Source organism: Meles meles, chromosome 17 (genome assembly GCF_922984935.1).
Source record: "Meles meles chromosome 17, mMelMel3.1 paternal haplotype, whole genome shotgun sequence".
NCBI classification, from domain to species: Eukaryota; Metazoa; Chordata; class Mammalia; order Carnivora; family Mustelidae; genus Meles; species Meles meles.
Window position 1 is genome coordinate 3,836,861 of NC_060082.1, and position 20,065 is coordinate 3,856,925.

Here is a 20,065-nt window from a genome sequence, read left to right on the forward strand (position 1 = left end):
GGCGAATGCTTCAGGCTCTCGTTAAACCGAGAGTGATTTCATAGCCGACCTACCCTCTTCCAGGAGATACAGTCAAGGGTGACCAGAGAGAGACACCTCTTCCAACATCTCCTCCTGCCACTCTGAGAACAGGAAGTGAGGGATAAGCAGTCTGGTGACTCATCCTAACTTTTCTTACATTTGAGCATCATCCACGGGAATGCGGGTCTCTAAGGACACACCCGCAAGTGTGCTGGAGCTGTAACGTTGGAACTCGGCCATCTACTGACAGTTGTGAAAAACACTCAATTGTGCCTTTGCTACAATCTTTCATTTTGATTAGGCACATACAGGAAGGAAACTGTTGATTTTCTCTGACTAAGGAAATCGAAAGCTAACAGCTTCGGAGGGAGGAGTCTCCACATTGTGTTGCAACTTCTCAATCTAGGGGGCAGCTCCGTGTGAGGAAACCCCCGCCTGTCCAGTTTTCTGGGACTCTGCGTAGCGCCATCTGTACTTGCTAGCTTTCCAAATACCTCTTTTCTCTCCGCCTACCAGGAGGTCATCACACCCTGTGGTTCATCCTCTGAAGGTTTCGTGGACTTTTCTTCCTCCTCAAACAACATAAGCAGAGATTCCTGAATTTCTGAAGAAGACTTCAGGATCAGCAAGGTGAGGCTTGTGGCTTTCTGCAGACAGCTGTGGGCACCTGCTGGCTGAACACAAAACCACTGGGGAGTGGGCAGGGGTTCATGTATGAAGAATTGGGGTAGGGGGGCTGGTATCAACTATAGTTGGGGACATGAAAACATTAGTAGCTGGATTCTAATCCTTTACTACCTAGACAAGGAACAGGCATGTTTATCCCACCACAGCTGACACCTGAATGAAGGGAGGTGCATTTTGACTGTGGAAAACTTTAAAATTTATTCCGCAGGTGACTACTGGCACTAGTTACATTAGAAAAAGGGTCTGGTTTTCTTCCCTCGGTGGTGTTCAGGAAGTTCTTGGTAGCTGTGGTAGAGTTCTGGGCAGAAGTCAAGCTAGGGGCATAAGGAAACTATCAGAACATAATAATAAGTAAAAAAAAATACATCTGGATTTAAAGCTGCATTGTGGGGGCACCTGGGTGGCTCAGTGGGTTAAAGCCTCTGCCTTTGGCTCGGGTCATGATCCTGGGGTCCTGGGATCAAGACCCGCATCAGGCTTTCTGCTCTGCGGGGAGCCTGCTTCCTCCTCTCTCTCTGCCTGCCTGCCTCTCTGCCTGCTTGTGATCTCTGTTAAATAAATAAATAAATCTTAAAAAAAAAAAGCTGCATTGTGGTCTTACCCTGATTTTAGAAAACACTCACACACACACATACATGCACAGAGCAGAAAAAGTTTCACTTCCCCAGACAGTTATGCAAAAACATGTTTACCTCTCGTAAGGCAGCTTAATTTTTATATTATACTCCAGATTGTACCACCAGAGCTGTTTTTCCAGTTCCTTTTAGCATTACCGTCTGCCTTCCTGAAAATTACTGATTTTCTTCCTAGTGGCAAAGTATAGGGGAGAGAGGAGGAGAGTTAGCTACAAGCAGAGTTTCAGAACTGTTGAGCGACTTTCTGTACGACCTGTATAACAATATTTCCTATGTGCTTGATCAGAGTGTGAGATTTTTTTTTTAAGATTTTATTTATTTATTTGACAGGGAGAGAGATCACAAGTAGGCAGAGAGACAGGCAGAGAGAGAGGCAGGCAGAGAGAGAGGAGGAAGCAGGCTCCCCGCGGAGCAGAGAGTCCGACGCGGGGCTCGATCCCAGGACCCTGAGATCATGACCTGAGCCGAAGGCAGCGGCTTAATCCACTGAGCCACCCAGGCGCCCCCAGAGTGTGAGATTTTTAATGCTGATTTTGGAATCCTATGTATGTCACATAAACCTGTTGGTTATGCTTATTAATAATGTTAGTCCTATTTCCTAAGTCTCTACTGAATTTTTTTTAAAGATTTTATTTATTTATTTGACAGACAGAGATCACAAGTAGGCAGAGAGGCAGGCAGAGAGAGAGAGGAGGAAGCAGGCTCTCCACTGAGCAGAGAGCCCGAGGCGGGGCTCGATCCCAGGACGCTGGGATCATGACCTGAGCCGACGGCAGAGGCTTTAACCCACTGAGCCACCCAGGCGCCCCTCTACTGAACTTTTTACCTTGTTTATTTAGTAATTAAGAGATATGTTAAAATCTCCTACCATAGGGGCTCCTGAGTGGCTCCGTGGGTTAAAGCCTCTGCCTTCAGTTCAGGTCATGATCTCAGAGACCTGGCTCTCTGCTCCATGGGAACCTGCTTCCCCCTCTTTCTCTCTGCCTGCCTCTCTGCCTACTTGTGATCTCTGTCAAATAAATAAATAAAATCTTTAAAAAAAAATCTCCTACCATAAAACTGTGAACTTTTTGTCCTGTAATTCTCTCAAATTTATATATACAATAACATAATGTACATTATATATGTAATTATGTATAGATGTACACATGTATACAAAAGTGTGTGTGGATGAGTGAGGAGAAACATGCTACATAATACTAAAAATGTAATTTCTATATTATAATATGTCAATCATATTATAAGATACAATATGTAACATTTGTAGCATTATAAAGGAATGTAAAGTAGCAGTAATATATATTTGCTATTAGCAGGTAAATGCATAATGACAAGTGTTTTGTTTCCCTAGGAGGTCAGCCTTTATGGTTGCACTCTGGGGATACTTTTCCTCTTCAGGTCTATTTCAAGCAACACTAGTATAAATAAACTGGTTTTCTTTTAGTTACTCTTTGCATGATGAAGTATTTTTCTTCATTTTCCCACCTTTACGTGATCTTTTGTTAACACTCTATTGGCAGATTGCATAAATGCATTTTCCCTCACAAATGCAATTTGACTAACTTTGTGGCTTACCTGGGTAGGCCATTTATGCATATGCTGTCTCTCTTGTCTTTGGTCAGGCTGTATTCATGTGGAAGGCCTAGGCACACCAGATCAGGCTCGGTTCCTGCTCTTACTGACCTTTGGGCTTGTGGTATTTCTTGGCTCTATGTGTTATTTTTGGTGTTGAATATTTCCTCCAATAGATGTCTCTGTATAGGACTTTATCTTCTAAACTACCAAGGACTTGAATATCAGAGAATAATTTCTGAGGCCCTCACATTTAAATATGATTTGGGCTAGCTTAAAATTCACCTCTTAAAATTATTTTGCCCTCAAAATACGTAGACAGTACCTCTTCTGATACCCCTGGGGCTACATATATTTTGAAATTCAGAACTGGGGCATTTTAGAAAGGAAAGGCTATTTAACACACCTACTTTAAATACTGTAATATTAGACACCATAGTGGGATCTGGATCATTACTCTAAAATCAAACACACTAATATATATATATATATATATATTTATAAAATATATATTTATATATATATTTTTTCTATATATATATATATATATTTTTAAGAGAAAGATCACAAATTGGCAGAGAAGCAGGCAGAGAGAGAGGAGGAAGCAGGCTTCCCACTGTGCAGAGAGCCTGATGCGGGGCTCGATCCCAGGACACTGAGATCACGACCTGAGCTGAAGGCAGAGCCTTAACCCACTGAGCCACCCAGGTGCCCCAAACACACTAATATTTTAACAGTAAAATTTAGGAATGTTCACAGTTAGGTGGAATGAATAAAGATTAAACATAGCCTCCTGTCACCTGATATCTGGTTTTATTTTGCAAATAAATTATGTTGTCACACACACACAGAAAACACAAAAATTTCATTTTAAAAATTACTCGATTTTGAAATAGATAATGGAATTTGGATGAGTACTATGTGAAAATTGACCTTATCTTCCTGTGGTGGGCAGCTTTGCTTTGAACATCAGTTTCAATCTCATCCTTGACTCTTTACAGGTGACCCACTCTTTATCTCTGGAAACTTTCAGAGTTTTTAACTTTTTTTTTATAATCTTCAATTCCCCCATAATATATCTTGAGGTTTTGTCCTTCACTCTATGGGCCTGATGAATCTGGAAATGCTCACATTCTCTCAAGGAGGAATAATTCTTAGCCCTGGGAATTTGAACATGCTAATTTTACACACAAACATGCTGTCCCTAAATGAAAAGAATTTATGACTTTGAACAGAAAATTGGAATCCCTACTATGTACTGAGTCCCATGGAGGAAGTACATAAGGTGATAAAGAGGCCCAGAGGATGACACCCAGGCCCAAAAGGGGATTCTGGTGGTTTTCAGAAGACAAAGCCTCAGTGGAGTCTTGAAGGCTATAAGGAGGTGGTGGGAGAAAGAAAAGTGAGACTGGCTCTTTGGGAAGCAGGGAGGGAATTAGCAAAGTCATGAAACTTGGGAAGACAAGGTATGTTGTATATTTCTGAACATATGACATACAAAATACAAAAGTTACAGATGTAAAAATGATGCAGATTATTCAAGGCTTTCCAAGCTAGGCTAAAAAGCAAGAAATTTTTCAAAACCAAAATGGGGAACTATTGGAGGATGTCAACTGAGATAGAAATGTGGCTCCATAGAGGGAGAGCTGGGTCTCCAAAAAGAACTAATAAGAGGAATTCAGCCTGGAAGGGTAAAATCAAGCAACTATTGAAATAATTTCAGCCAATAAGGGCGGTTCCTGCTCTAGCAAGAAAGTAGAACTCCAGCAAAATGACTACTAAATAGTCCTGGTCTATTAGGACTGTGATTCTGCACGAATGAGCAGGGGGCCAGGGCACAGAGGACACCGAGAATATGGCCACAGCCCCAAGGAGAGAGGATGTGAGAAGGACTGACTAGGGGAGAGTCAGGTGCGCTGGGCAGGTACCCAGTGGGGAACGGGGGGAAGACGGTCACTGGGAGTGAGATGCTGCAGAGTCAGGAGCCAGCAGGCAGACATCCAGGGGCAGACTGCAGCCCCAACACAGGATGGCAGGAGGCAGCAGGGACTCTGACTCCCTACAGCCCACACTCCACACAGGGCATCATCTGCCTCTTTCCAGACCTCCTGCCACCACACCCATCCCCAACCCAGCCCAACTCAACTATCATTACTAAAAGGAAAGAATTGCTTAGAAGTCCCAAATACAGCAGTTCTCAACCCATTTCCCACAGTGACACACCTGGAAATTAAGTTCCTCTTTGTCACAGACACGTAAGGACGACACCTGGGCATGGGTGCCTCGCTCACATAGACACAACCGAACTTTTAAACCATCTGGATGAAGGTATAACACCGTATGGTATTTTTCCCTTTCAGGCTCAGCCACACCCGGAGAGATGGGGAGTGACTACAAGAGAATTATTCTGCTGAAGGGACTGGAGGTCATCAACGAGTACCAGTTCAGCATAGTCAAGTCCCTGCTGGCCCGCGATCTGAGACTCACCGCAAAAATGCAAGAAGAATATAACAAGGTCAGGATTGCTGACCTGATGGAAAAGAAGTTCCCAGGACCTGCCTGTGTGGACAAGCTAGTAAATCTGTTCAAAGACATAGAAGGGCTTGGAGACATTGTTAAAACTCTTAAAAATGAGAAGAAAAAAGGTAATGGACAGGAGCCCTCACTGTAGGGTCCGGGCCCCTACATGGGAGGGAGCCCTGGAATTGGCACAGCTGAGTGATCCCTTTCCCAATTTCCAACTGCGTAGCTGAGAGGAGGTAGCCCTTCAGACACCAACAACTTGACAGTTAAGACAATCCCTTTACTATAAAGAGGTCCACTATATTTTATAGGGTGTATTTTTGGGGCATGGTTAAAGAAAAAAGCAGAAAGAGTTCATGAGAAAGCAGAGGCTTCTACATATTACAAAGGTTGAAGAGGGACAAAGAAAAATTAGGAAAAATCATAAGATTTAAAAATTCTTCAGTCCATATGGTGCTCTATTACATTATTTACTCCATCATTACTATGTTCTTTAGCAAGAAACATGACTAAAAATTACTAAATTTATGAAACATGACTAAAAGTTTCTTGCTAAAGAACATAACTTTTTTTTAAAAGAAAAAGCTAATTCTCAGAGATGTGAAGAATTTGCCTCCTCTAGAATCACTGGATCCTAAAAACATTTTAAAACATTAAGTCCAGTATCACCAACTTGTCATATCACCAACTAGATCAGATTTTCCTCCTCTGGTTTCTGTAATTCAAACAGACCTTCCATAGGAGCTAACCCACCACATGCATCATGAAAACTGCAGATTCTTTTCTTTTTTTCCCAGGATTTTATGTATTTATTTGACAATGAGAGAGGGAGCAAAGCAGAGAGAGGAGCAGAGGGAGAAGTGGGCTTCCCGCTGAGCAGGGAGCCCATTGAGGGGCTGGATCCCAGGACCCTGGGACCATGACCTGAGCCAAAGGCAGACGCTTAACCGACTGAGCCACCCTGGTGTCCTAAAACTGCAGATTCTTAAAAAGAACATATAGGATAAGTGGGTGGGAAAAGGGTTTGACTGAGGTACTTGGGAGTGCAGGGATTGGAGGGGTGCCCTCATGTCCCTGGTGGAGAAGGGGAACTGGCCTTGTGAGTCCGTGCCTGTGGTCTGGTCAGCGGGCGGATGCAGGAGGGGAGCACACCAGCATTCCCAGACCCACAAACAGGAGCTGAGAGGACGCAGTAATGGAAGTACTACAGCTGCCCTAGACCAGCTCCTGGGATTCACGATGTTGTTTTTAACTGCTTAGTTATGAGGCAAAGTGGAGTAAGAGGGAAAGAGTCCATGAAGAAAAGAAGGCAGGATTCACCCAGTACTGACGAATCCACATCTACCATGAACGAAGCTTCGGGACCAGTCCATGATGCAGTCATGTCCAAGGTAGGATGGAGAAGGTCCCGCAGAGGAAGCTTCTTCGGGGCTCTATCACTTATTACCTTCTTTTTTTTTTTTAATGTTTCTGTTTTTTGTTTGTTTGTTTGTTTGTTTGTTTTGTTTATTTACAGCATAACAGTGTTCATTGTTTTGGCATCACACCCAGTGCTCCATGCAATACGTGCCCTCCCTATTACCCACCACCTGGTTCCTCAACCTCCCACCCCCCCCCCGCCCCTTCAAAACCCTCTGGTTGTTTTTCAGAGTCCATAGTCTCTCATGGTTCATCTCCCCTTCCAGTTTCCCTCAATTCCCTCTCCTCTCCATCTCCCCATGTCCTCCATGTTATTTGTTATGCTCCACAAATAAGTGAGACCATATGATACTTTACTCTCTCTGCTTGACTTATTTTGCTCAGCATAATCTCTTCCAGTCCCGTCCATGTTGCTACAAAAGTTGGGTATTCATCCTTTCTGATGGAGGCATAAGACATACAAATGGCTATCAGACACATGAAAAAATGTTCATCATCACTAGCCATCAGGGAGATTCAAATTAAAACCACATTGAGATACCACCTGACACCAGTTAGAATGGCCAAAATTAGCAAGACAGGAAACAACGTGTGTTGGAGAGGATGTGGAGAAAGGGGAACCCTCTTACACTGTTGGTGGGAATGCAAGTTAGTGCAGCCACTTTGGAGAACAGTGTGGATATTCCTGAAGAAATTAAGAATAGAGCTTCCCTATGACCCTGCAATTGCACTGCTGGGTATTTACCCCAAAGATACAGATGTAGTGAAAAGAAGGGCCATCTGTACCCCAATGTTTATTGCAGCAATGGCTACGGTCGCCAAACTGTGGAAAGAACCAAGATGCCCTTCAACGGATGAATGGATAAGGAAGATGTGGTACATATACACTTATTACCTTCTTATGTACACCAAGTGCTTTCCTCATTCCTCAACTTGCAAGACAAGAATCAGAAAAAAGGGATTCCAGGAACAGAGTGAAAATGAGGTTCCGAGTCAGCATGCCCATAGTTATGATCACCCATGATGTTTCGGAACAGTGTGCACATCACAAATGTGTGTAAGTCCCCATGAAGGAGATGTGGAGTCATGACCCCTCCTTACATGTGCACAGAATTGGAAGTCACACTAGGAGAGTAGCTTGCCAAGCCTACTCAAAGAGACAAAAATTCAACGGTAGATTTCATAAGTTCCAGTGAAGCATTCTTACCAAGGATGAGGAGAGTTCCCATGCTCTTGATGAATCAATTATGTGTGTGGGCTGCCTGCTTTACCGTCATCTCTTAACGGGATTGAATCCATGTACCTCCTGGATTTCATGAACACAGAAGTTTTGACATAATTAGAAAGTAGTAATAAAAACTTGATTTGCTCAGTAGTAATGATGTGTTTCATCTAATATTAGAAACCATTAACCAGGGGTGAAACTTACTTTCAGAAAAAGAAAATCAAAACAACACAAGAAGATGAATCTATGAGGACCCAGCCAACCCAGGAACAGAGTCAGCTTCCAGGACCTTCTGCAACAAGCGCACAGTCAACTTGCAGCTACCCTCAGCCTCCGCAGATGCCTGCACCGACTCCAGGCAGCAGCTCCACCACCAAGGTACCATCACCCTCTTCCCGCTACTTGTACCCCTCCACAACATGCTACAAGACTCACCATGACCTTGAGAGACCTTCTCAGTACTTCCATACTATGTATAAATTCTCTAAATACCAACAACCATCCATTAGTTTACCAAATGCAGACACTGAGATTTTGTTGTATTACACGTCCTTTGCTACTTACAAGGTGTGAATTTTGACATAATTCCTGATCTCAAGAGGTCTACCAGCTTGGTCCAGGAGTAGGGGTGGGAAGGGGACAGACAATCGGAGATGAACATAAGAGGATAGTTTTTTAAAGTTATTGTTATGTTGGTTAGCCAACCTAGAGTACATCATTAGTTTTTGATATAGTGTTAAGTGATTCATTCATTGTGTATAAAACCCAGTGCTCATCACAACAGGAGCCCTCCTTAATGTCCCCTACATTGCCTTCCATTCATCTCTTTCTTCTTGACTTACTGACAACTCTTCTGGATTCATGTTCAGCCTTCAGTGCTCCCTGCCATGTTAGCTGTGTGAATATATGCTATTTCTGTGATTTGGAATTCATTGCTCCTATCTTTACACTGGCCAAGTGACACCCCCCTTCAGACACCAGCCTGACTGCTTTCCTCTGGATCCACTCTGACACCCCAAGCACAATGCATCACTTCTCGCTTCTCCCTTTCATGGGTCCCTTTATTTTTCCTGCCCTGAACTTTCAGTCACTATAATGAGCCTATGTTCTCCTTTCCTCTGAGACAAAAACCCCATATTGGCTATATAAGAGATGATAAAGAAAGACAAGTGGAGATGTGAGTGAATCAACTCCTTCATAGTGCCTCTGTGGCACCATGACATGGACCGAGAGGCTGCCAGAGATCTGGGGTACAATGTCCATTCTGTGGTGAACACACAGATAACCCAAGGGAGGGCAAAGCAGCATATTACTCACTGTCTGTCCTCTAGTATAGTATGGTCCCCCACCCAAGTGCCCCCTGACCCAGACTATAACTAGCCCCCAACATACACACCTAGCAGTTGAGGACAGACTCTCTAGGGACAAGGTTTCTCTCAACTTCTGTCTTCTTATTCTTCCTGATGTCAGCACCCATAACTCATATTCCCTCCACAGTCTTTCTGAGGCACATTTGTGGGATGCAGCTAGCAACCAGTGCCCGTTGGCCTCTAGGCCAGGGGGCGATGCCTGAGACCTTATCTGGTCATCGAAACTTCAGCCCCCACCTCTCTGCTATGACAATGGCATAGCTGCGGATTTCGGGGAAACTCTACTTTGGCCATGCATACTGGGTTAGAAGTGACACTTTCCATGTCCCCATCTGCCTGTACAGGTGACATGGTCATAGTTTCTCACATAAGAATCCTTCTACTGCCCTGAAACATCCTTGGAGAACAGGGACCTCAGGCAGGCTCCTCACCCCCTCAGCCTCTTACACCTACACTCCCCTGAGCTGCCATTCCTCTTCTGGGATCCGGCCACCTGCAAGGGACGACTGTAGAAAGGGTGTCTGACTGTTCACTCTATGTTCATTAGGTGACCAGGAAAGGCCTGCTCTGGTTCATCACGGGGTGTCCCAAGGATTTTCTTTAAGGTGTGGGCTCTGTTTGTTCTGTTGCCTTAAAAGCAGACACCAACTAATATTACCCTTGAGACCTGTTGGTATGACTCTCCTGAAGCAAACAGCTCCGAACATCCTGTGTGCTGAAGGGGTCAGAGAGATGAGGGAAGTAAGCTCCAAGAAAATGATCAGTTATGATTTTTAAACACTATCCAATCAGAAAGTGTATTTCAACATCCAAATCTTGCTATTAAGATAGAAGCATTCGGTTTAACTGACTTTGGGAGAAGCTCACAGTGATCTCACAAAGAGCTTAAATGCCTGCATGTGGCAGAAAGAAATGGAGCAGCTTCTTTAGTAACGCAGTCCCCATGCCATCGAGAGGGTCACACACCCGGGCTACAACATGTGCACATCAGAATGGAAATACAAGCTCCCTGCACAGACATGAGGTGCTAATAACAGTCATGACATTTCTGTGTATCGAACACTTAGGGACTGGATTCTAAAATCTGTGTGCTTCGTGTATGTGGCCCCGTCCTTCCTTATAAAACCACTTGTCATGTGTCACTCCGACACTATTGCTAGTCCCACTTCACCAATGAGAAAAGTGAGGCTTGCAGAGGTTCACAGCTTTCTGCAAGGGTCACCCCGAGAGGGAAATTCAGAATTCTACACTTGAACACTTATTGGGGACTGAGTGCATGGTGGGTGTGTGGATGTTATAATATTTTTTAACTTGTGTCTTTTAAATTGATGAACAGACGCTGTCATGGTTGGATGTTGTTTCCACAGCCCAGGCTCTGAAAGCCTTCTACTGAGGAATGAGGTTCAGGGAGGTGGGGCGGAGGGTCCGCGTTTGCTCTAATCAGGAAGCTTAACGGAAGAGGAAGCTATTTCCAGGAGCTCCCCAATCCACAGCTTCATCAGCAAGTGACACCTTATGAATTAGACAAACGAATCCCAGAAGTGGTAATACTGTGGCAAACTTACATTGGACGTAGAATGGTACGAAAGGGCTTTCATTAGCAAAAGCAATGGTAGTCAAGAGCAAAGATTTTACTGACACTTTCTGCACTTGCTAAACGATTACGAAAACTCAGGTACTGGGAACGGCCTGGGTGAATTCCGGCATGAGCCTGTGTGTTGTTGAGATCTGTGAGGGATTTGGTTGCTTGGTCAGGATCCTGCCTCTAGAAATATGAATCCGAGGGAATCTCTTGGGATGATTTAAAAAAAAAGCATCCAAATGGATGAAGATGGGGTTTTCTAGACCCGAAGAACGGGTGATGGAAACCAATATGCTTATTTGTCACAGGGGCAAGGAGATAAAGACCTGGTTAATAAAACATCCTTCACCCCACCCAATGTTCTTCTCAGACCTGCTTCCCTTAGAGCCTGGGAGGACTTTCTATCAGTCCCTGAATCCAGTGTTCTCCTGAGGAAGAGGCATAGGCCAGTCTGCAGCAGAAGTGGAACAGAATTCCACTACAGAGCAATGAAATTTGAATTATCTGACTGGTTAAATTTACAGAGTGACACTGGAAATCCTTGTTGGTTTCTGAGCTGGGGGATGTTGGAGGTATCTACCTATGTGCTGTTATTCCACAGTGAAGGTACTGCTCTGTGTTAGGCAGAGAAGGGGAGAGACAGATAGAAAGAGAAGGAGGGAAAATGAGGGAGGGGGAGACAGGAGCAGAGAGAGAGAGACATGTTCTGATTTATCTGATACTGAAAACCATTAACCATGGGGGGAAAATCTACTTTCAGAAAAAGAAAATGGAAACCACACAAAATAATGAATCTATGAGGACCCAGCCAACCCAGGGACAGAGTCAGCTTCCAGGACCTTCTGCAACCAGCGCACAGTCAACTTGCAGCTACCCTCAGCCTCCGCAGATGCCTGCACCGACTCCAGGCAGCAGCTCCACCGCCAAGGTACCACCACCCTCTTCCCACCACTCGTACCCCTCCACAACGTGCTACAAGACTCACATGACCTTGAGAGAGCTTCTGGTACTTCCATACTTTGTATAAATTCTCTAAATACCAACCACCACCCATTAGTTTAACAAACGCAGACACTGAGATTTTGTTGTATTAGAAGTCCATTGCTACTTGCAAATTTTGCATTTTGACATAATTCCTGATCTCAAGAGGTCTACCAGCTTGGTCCAGGAGTAGGGGTGGGAAGTGGGAAGACAATTAGAGATGAACATAAGAGGATGTTTATCCCCTAAGTTCTCCATTCAGCCCTTTCCTCTTAGCTCACTGACCGTTCTTCTGGATGCTCCCTCCCACGTCAGCTGTGTGACCACATGCTACTCCCGAGATCTGGAATTCATTCTTCCTATCTTTTTACTGGCCCAGAGACACCCACTCTTTAGACACCAGACTGACTGCTCTCCTCCGGCAAGCCTTCGCCGATGCCCTGACGACAATATATCACATCTTCCCATTGCTCCCTTTCATGGATCCCTTTATTTTTCCTGCCCAGCTTTTGAAAATATTGTAATGAGCCTGTGCTCTCCTTTCATCTCCCACAATGACCTCGGATGATAGGGAAAGGCAGGTGGAGAGGTGAGAGCATCAGTCCTTTCCTGGCCTGCCTGTGTGCTGCCCTGACATGGCCCCAGTGGCTGCCAGCACTCAGGGGTACAATGCCCATTGTGTGTCAAATACATAGGTAACCTAAAGGATGGGCACAGCCGCATATCCATCACTGACCTCTAGTATGGCTTATTGCCCCTCCCAAGCTGTCCCCTGACCCAGGCCACATATAGCAGCTAAAGGCAGCATCCTATGGACACATTTTCTCAACTTCTGCCTTCTTTTGCCTTTTTTAAGATTTTATTTATTTATTTGAGAGAGAGTGTGTAAAAAGTGGGAACAACAGGGGTAAAGGGAGACACGGTCTCCCCACTGAACAGGGACCCTGTAGGGGATCAATCCCAGCACCCTGGGATCATGAACTAAGCCAAAGGTTTATCCTTGACTGCCTAAGACACCCAGGTGTCCCTCAAGTCTGTCTTCTTATTCCTGCTCTTGTCAGCACCCATAACTCATATTCCTTCCACGGTATCTCCGAGACTCACTTATGGGATGGAGCTAGTAATGTTTGTCTCCAGGCTGGGCGGCCATGCCTGTGACCATATCTGGTCACTGGCATCTCAGCCCCCTGTTTCTCCGGTATGACAGTGACACCCATCTCAGGCACCCATCTCAGGACAACTCTAATCTCGCCATGCATACTGGCTTAGAAGAGATACTTTCTATGTCCCCATCAGCCTGTACAGGTGACATGGTCATTTCTTCTCACATATGAATCCTTCTGCTGCCCTGAAACATCCTTGGATGTTGGAGCACAGGGAATCCCAGGGAGGCTCCTCCACCCCCTCACCCTCTTAAACCTACACACCCCTGACCTGTCATTCCTCCTCTGGGACCTGGCCACCTGCACGGGATGCCTCTAAAAAGGGTCCTTCTCTTCACTCTGTGCTTCATTAGGTGACCAGGAAAGGCCTGCTCTGGTTCATCACGGGGTGTCCCAAGGATTTCCTCCAAGGTGGGGGCTCTGTTTGTTCTGTTGCCTTAAAAGCAGACACCAACTAATATTACCCTTGAGACCTGTTGGTATGACTCTCCTGACGCCAACAGCTTTGGACAGACCATCCTGTGTGCAGAACGGTTCATGGAGATAAGGGACATAATCTCTGGCAAAATGATCAGTTATGATGAAATATCTTCCAATCAGAAAGTATATGTGAGCATGCAAATGCTATTATTAAGTTAGAAGCTTTCAGTTGAACTGTTTCTTTGAGAAAAGCTCACAAAGTCAGCTTCTAGAACCTTCAGCAACCAGCCCAGGCCCCAGTGCAAGTCCTCCCTGCATTCTGCAGATGCTGCCAAAACCCCACCAGCAGTTCCTTAACCAAAATATCCGGTGCCTGTTTCCAGTACTTTCCTTCCTTGTTAGCTGCTGATGAGGATCAACAGGACCGAGGAAGGGCTTTGTATTAATCCCCAACTGCATACAATTACTTCTTTATTTAAATCATTCATTTATTTACTTATTCACTGAGTGTGTATTTTAAGATCCCACCTAAATTCAAATTCCAACTCTTATTATGGTCCCCCTCTGCATTAAAATAATCTAAGAGCCAGCGGACAGCTAATAATCCTTATTCCACATGGGATAAAATTGGTCATTTGTTTGATTTTATTTTTGTGTTTTCCTCCACACATAACAGAGACCAGCTACTGCGGAAGAGAGTGTAGAAATACAGCGTCAAACAGAACACTGTAACCCACTCTTCCTCTCCCCTTTTTATTACATAAATAATACTATCTTAGGAAATTTAGGAAATGGAGATACACAGACAAAAATAAGTAAAATTTTATTATCTGATCTCTCTTACATCAAATGTCACATTTTGAAAATAGTCTTTCTGATTTACCCTTTGTTATGTATGCACAAAGAATATCGTTTTGTCACATTACATACATTTTTCTATAATCCAATGTGAGGAGCTTTTTTGTCACTTAATATGCTTTAAAGTGCTATTTAACTCAACGAATGTAGATTTAAATTCTTATTTTAATGTGTAAGAAAAATTACATGGTTATTCCATAAATTAGAAAAATAACTGTATTACTTGACTTGAGGTTACTTCCAGTATTCCTCAGACCTGCAATGAGCAAACGAACATGTGTCCATCAGATCTGCATGAGCCTCAGGGTAGATCCATAATCGTTTTCCAGGTCAGATCACAAGAAGCATTGCTGGTCTGTGATACAGCCGGCTTGTGGCTTTGTACTCAATCCTGGCCCTTCTACCTTTGTCCTTGCCTCCATACTCCTTTTAGAGATCAATAATACCCTCTAATTCCAAGTGCTCTCCTGAAACTCTGATGTGATTCAGGCCACTCGGTAGACAGGATGTCAGAGAAATTCCCCTGACACTTGGCTTCTCCACTGACATGGACCTCAGGGTCCTGCCATGATTCCAACAGAACAGTGTGGTACGGGGGCCAATTATTCTCCTGCTTTACCCTTCTAAGTGCTTGGCTAAGACCCGTTTAATAGGAGACAGATTAATAAGAGAAAAGCAAACAGAAGTTTGTTATAATAAATATGATTCACATATACCTGGGAGGAACTAGGGAAAAATTAGTAACTCCCTGAGGTGACTGAAACTACCCGCTGAAATACCACCTTCAGCTAAAGACAAGAGAAAGGAAAGTGTGGAAGCCATTTAGGGAGGTTACCAAGAAAAAGGGATAAACAAGGGTGTTTGTTGTACAGATTTCGGTCTGTTCTTCATCATAAGATTTTCTTGTGATTTAGAGTTGTACTTCTCTTCGGTGGAGAGAGAGACACTTGTATAAATGCATGTTCCTTACAGAAGGGCAATTTCTATTCTCTTTGTAGGGCTTTTCCTAAATCTGCTATTTTTCTAAATAATCAGTTCAATATAATTCTGTGCCAAGGAAGCATATTTTCAAATGGCTCATTCTGCTAATCTTCAAGAGCCTGGAGCCAGGACACTTCCAAATTAGGAAAGTTCATGAGATTCTCCAGTACTTGTTTAATCTCTTTTTAGCACAGCACTTCTTGGAAAAGGGTTAGTGGTTTCTGTCTGTTATTGCGACATCTACTGGAATTGATTCCAGATGAAATCAGTGGTTTCTGACTAGAGCCCTTCCCACTGTCAGGGTTGTTAAGATGATTTATTTTCTTCCCTATTTATAGCTTACTGTGCTCACCAAAATGAGTTGATTAGTAAATTAAGGTGATCTATTCATCCTCATCTCTACTGGAAATCCCTTCATGACAACAGGGCTTTTGCCCACCTCCTCTACACATGACAGAGCTCTCCTAGGAGAAATACATTTTATCTCGGGTTAATAATCACTTTTAGAGAAGAATATTATTCCTCTCAAACTCATAAAAGAATGAAAGAAAATAAAATTATGTTTAACTCTTCCCCATGCCTTTCATGGGCTACATCATACTAGGTCAGCCATTTCTGCTTAGCTCATATGGTTTTTCTCCCAAACCCATCCAATCAGGTATTTCTGGAGTCTCAAAATCGAGCGTAGGTGGCTCTCACTAGAAAGTGACTGCCTTCCCTTTCCTAATGGTGCTTCTTTTTGGTATGTACTTCCAAGTAGAAACCAAGATTGAAGGCTGTACCCACAGAAGCTTCCATAGAAGAGGGTTTCCAGAAGGGCCCCAAGAAAGTGATGGTGTTGAAAGCAACAGAACCATTTACCTATGATCTCATGGAAGCAGAGAAAAAGATGTTCCATGCCACCGTGGCTACTGAGAGCCAATTCTTCCAAGTAAAGGTTTTTCATGTCAGCCTGAAGAATAAGTTCATCCCAAAGAATATCATCGCCATATCAGATTACTATGGTCGCAATGGGTTCCTGGAGCTGTATGGTGCCACTTGTGTGTCTGATGTCAATTCTGACCAAAGGATGGAAATCTCAAGCAGACTAATCCAAAATGCAAATGCAACTCCTAAAATCAATATTCTTTACTCACAAAAGCCAGGAACATTTGTGAGTGGGATATATCAGGTGCATAAGGTAAGCCCAACACCATTGTTTTGTACTATTTCTTCTGCAACCCCAGAGTTTGAAGATCTGGATTTGCTAAGTAGACTCTGGTTAACTTCTGAAATACACGAACTCAAGGGCCCACTGACCAGTGTAGCTGGGTAGAAGCTTCCCGCTTCAGGATATGGGCTAGAGAAACTTCATGATCTGCTTCCCCAGGTAATGCCATGCAAACTCTCAGAAAGATATTTCCCAGAATTCTTGGCATTTATCAGCTATAATGATCCAGTCACAAGTATCCCGGTCCAGTAGAGTGCAGACTTTCCATTAGTATACATATTCTTGTGATTTTGTTTAAGTTTTGTCTCATCCATTTCAGTGGCAGATTAAGTTAACTGTGAATAGTTATCCTCTCAAACTTGGATGCTAGTTGTGACAACCAGAGTAAAAAATAAAGAGATGACTCCGCCCTAAAATGCAGCTGTTTCCAATAGTTAGCTCAGATTCTGATCATCTGAATCTTAAAGTGCTCTTCTCTTCACAATCACTCATCAAAATATTGTTGGGCAACTGATTTTGGCATTAGCTAATGGGAATTATGGATATTGAAAGCACTAGAAAAGTCATGTTGTTTAATACTCAATTTATGGGGCACCTGGGTGGTTAAGCATCCAACTTATGATTTCAGCTCAGGTCATGATCTCAGGATTGTGAGATTGGGCCCCACATTGGGCTCCATGCTGGGTGTGGAGTACGTTTAAGATTCTCTCTCTCCCTCTCTGATGGTCCCTCCCCCCCAATTTTTTTAAACTACTCAGTTTGTTAATATGGTCAATAAAATGCATAATTGGGGCTTGTTCTTAGAATTAGTGAAGGTATTTCTGTCCCAACACATCATGGAAATACTAAGTAGGGCCGACCTTACTTTTCTATGGGAAGTTTTATTCCACATCCCATTAAAGGTGTCTTCTAGGGTGGCTCTTTCCTTCTACCCCTGTTCTTTCCTGTGCCTTCTGTGTATGTGGCCGTGCACACAGGTGCATATGCAGAATTAGTGAGTAGTGAGTGAGAAGAAACCTAGAACAATGGGACTAGATGATCTAGATTCAGGATTCGGGCAGCATTGGAGGAGTGAATAAATAGAGAATGGAGAAGAATTACAGAAATGACATAATCTGCTTAATGATGATTAGTGGCAATCCTCAGACTCATAAGGAGAATTCTCTGAATAAAATATTTTAAGCTATTTTTTAAAGGTTTTATTTATTTGACACAGAGAGATCACATTGCAGGCAGAGAGAGAGGGGGAAGCAGGCTCCCTGCTGAGCAGAGAGCCCGATGCGGGACTTTATCCCAGGACCCTGAGATCATGACCTGAGCCGAAGGCAGAGGCTTTAACCCACTGAGCCACCCAGGCGCCCCGTAAGCTATTTTTTACCCCTCATTCTGGACCCCCAGATCATATTAACCTGTCAGAGACAAAAGTATACACCACACCCTGTGTTTCTCATAGATGTGGAAATCCGATCCAGTTCTCAGAAGGACATTGCTTTTCTTTTGTAGAAAAATGTGTTGAGTGAACACATCATTTTGTATGAAGTACAAGATAATACAGGGAAGATAGAGGTCTTGGTGTACGGACGACTGACCAACATCAACTGTGAGGAAGGCGACAAACTCAAACTCATCTGCTTTGAACTCAGTGCAGATCCGAGACAGCTGAGATCTGTAATTCACAGTTTCATCAAGGTGGGAACTTCTGGGGAACATCATTTTTCCAACATAGAAGACTTTAAGAAAACCAGACTGGCTGCCCTTTCCATCATTCTTTCTTAAAAAAAAAAAAGAGAGAGAGAGAAAGAGAAAGAAAGATTTTTAATCACGTTGAAGAGAGAAACCCCAGAGAGGCCTTCAAAGTATTGGAAATTAGCTAAGTATTCTAGAGTTGGTTGAATGTATCAAAGCAGGGAGATTATTAAGTAAATTTGGGCTTCATTAAGACAGATTTGTTTCAAATCCTGGCTCTGTGATTTCCTAACTGGCTAGTGAACTTAAATACCAGGAACCTCATGTTCATCATCTATGATATGGGGAGAATATCCTCTATCCCAGAGGATGTGAAACAGAGCTCATACCAGACCTAAATGATCAAGAGTGCCCCCTGAATATCTCAAAACACAAAGTGACCTGCCTTTAGTGAAATATACAGACCAGTCTGCACAGACAGAGGGCCTTGGTACTACAGGACTAAGTCCACGCTCTTCATCACACACACATGCATGAGGGGTTGTGGGAAGACCACCAAAGGATAACACTGGAATGAAACAGGTCAAAACACAAGTTGATGCCTCCAGACACACAGCAGTTCCCACACTCTTAGGTCTCTCCAGTTCTGAGGCCCTCAAACTTCCAGCCTTTCCCTCATAGCCTCACACTCTCCTCCTACCCATCTTCCCAGTGAGAACCTTCCCGTCAGCTCTTGGCCTTGAGTACACCTGCTCCCTCCTCTCTTCTGCCCTGTCCACACGCACTCATGCTGCGTGTGAGTGACGACCTCATTTCATGGTCTCAACCAAGGTGGGTGGGGTGACTCAAAGGACAGGAATTCATTGAAGGAGAGAAGCGAGAGCAAGAGCCTTACAGGAGAAGAAGAGAAGGAATGTAGCCAGTGGCTAGGAGAAAGAGTCAGTGCACGGAGAAAGATAGAATCGGTTGCATCTCAACTGTTTTATCTTCATCTCTTTCCTCTTTAAGGTTATCAAGCCCAGGAAAAACAAGAAACTACCACTCGGTCCTGATTCACATACAGAAACCTCACTGTAATATCCTTCTAAAAACCTGGATGCCATTAACAATGATGCTATGGAGGTAAAATCTAAGTATAGAAAAAACACACACACACACACACATATTTATGAGAGAAGTTCAACGATAGATATACCAGCATTAATTCTGGGGAAAAGAGTGGTAATGGGTACTTTTTATTTTATTTTTTATACTTTTCTGAGCCTATGACCATATTTTGCGTGTATAATTTTTATAACTTGGAAAAAATAATAAAATTTTTTATTGTAAAGGAATTCTACAACAGGAGTCTAACTCTTTGGTGTGTTGCTTCAAGGCAAATCATCTGTGGCCTGAGATCAGGCTGGGCCCCCCAAGTCCCAAGCAGTATTTGTATTTATACTCTGGGTGTGATTTTAACAAGTTAAGGCTGGGGTCAAGAATAGGCTGGTTGGAGACATATGCTGCCAATGGCTACGAGAAGATGAGCCCTGAGAACTGATGATTGAATGTAATAACCAACGGGTCATTGGCAATCTTGATAAGAGCAGTGTGGGTGGAAAGGTTGGGCGGAAGCCTCATGTTAGGTTGGGAGGCTAGGAAGAAGCAAGAAGGGAGAAACTGGAACAGACCAAGACAACTCTTTCTGGGAGGAATGGGGAGGAAGCTAGTGAAGGAGGTTAGGTAATGTGGA

General features: G+C 43.6%; 1 protein-coding gene across 2 annotated transcripts; it reads left to right on the forward strand.

The window, feature by feature from the left end:
- Positions 1–422: 422 nt before the first annotated feature.
- LOC123927664 (interferon-activable protein 203-like) lies at positions 423–19,672 on the forward strand. 2 transcript variants are annotated; one of them, XM_045982355.1, is made up of 8 exons: positions 423–651; positions 5,276–5,560; positions 6,699–6,829; positions 8,293–8,460; positions 11,795–11,962; positions 16,198–16,617; positions 18,151–18,336; positions 19,342–19,672. In XM_045982355.1, the coding sequence occupies exons 2-8, from the start codon at positions 5,296–5,298 to the stop codon at positions 19,408–19,410; spliced, it is 1,407 nt and encodes a 468-aa protein (XP_045838311.1). In that variant the 5' UTR covers positions 423–651; positions 5,276–5,295; the 3' UTR covers positions 19,411–19,672. The 2 variants fall into 2 exon arrangements, with proteins under 2 accessions (XP_045838311.1, XP_045838312.1); XM_045982356.1 differs by lacking the exon at positions 11,795–11,962.
- The last annotated feature ends 393 nt before the right edge of the window (positions 19,673–20,065 follow it).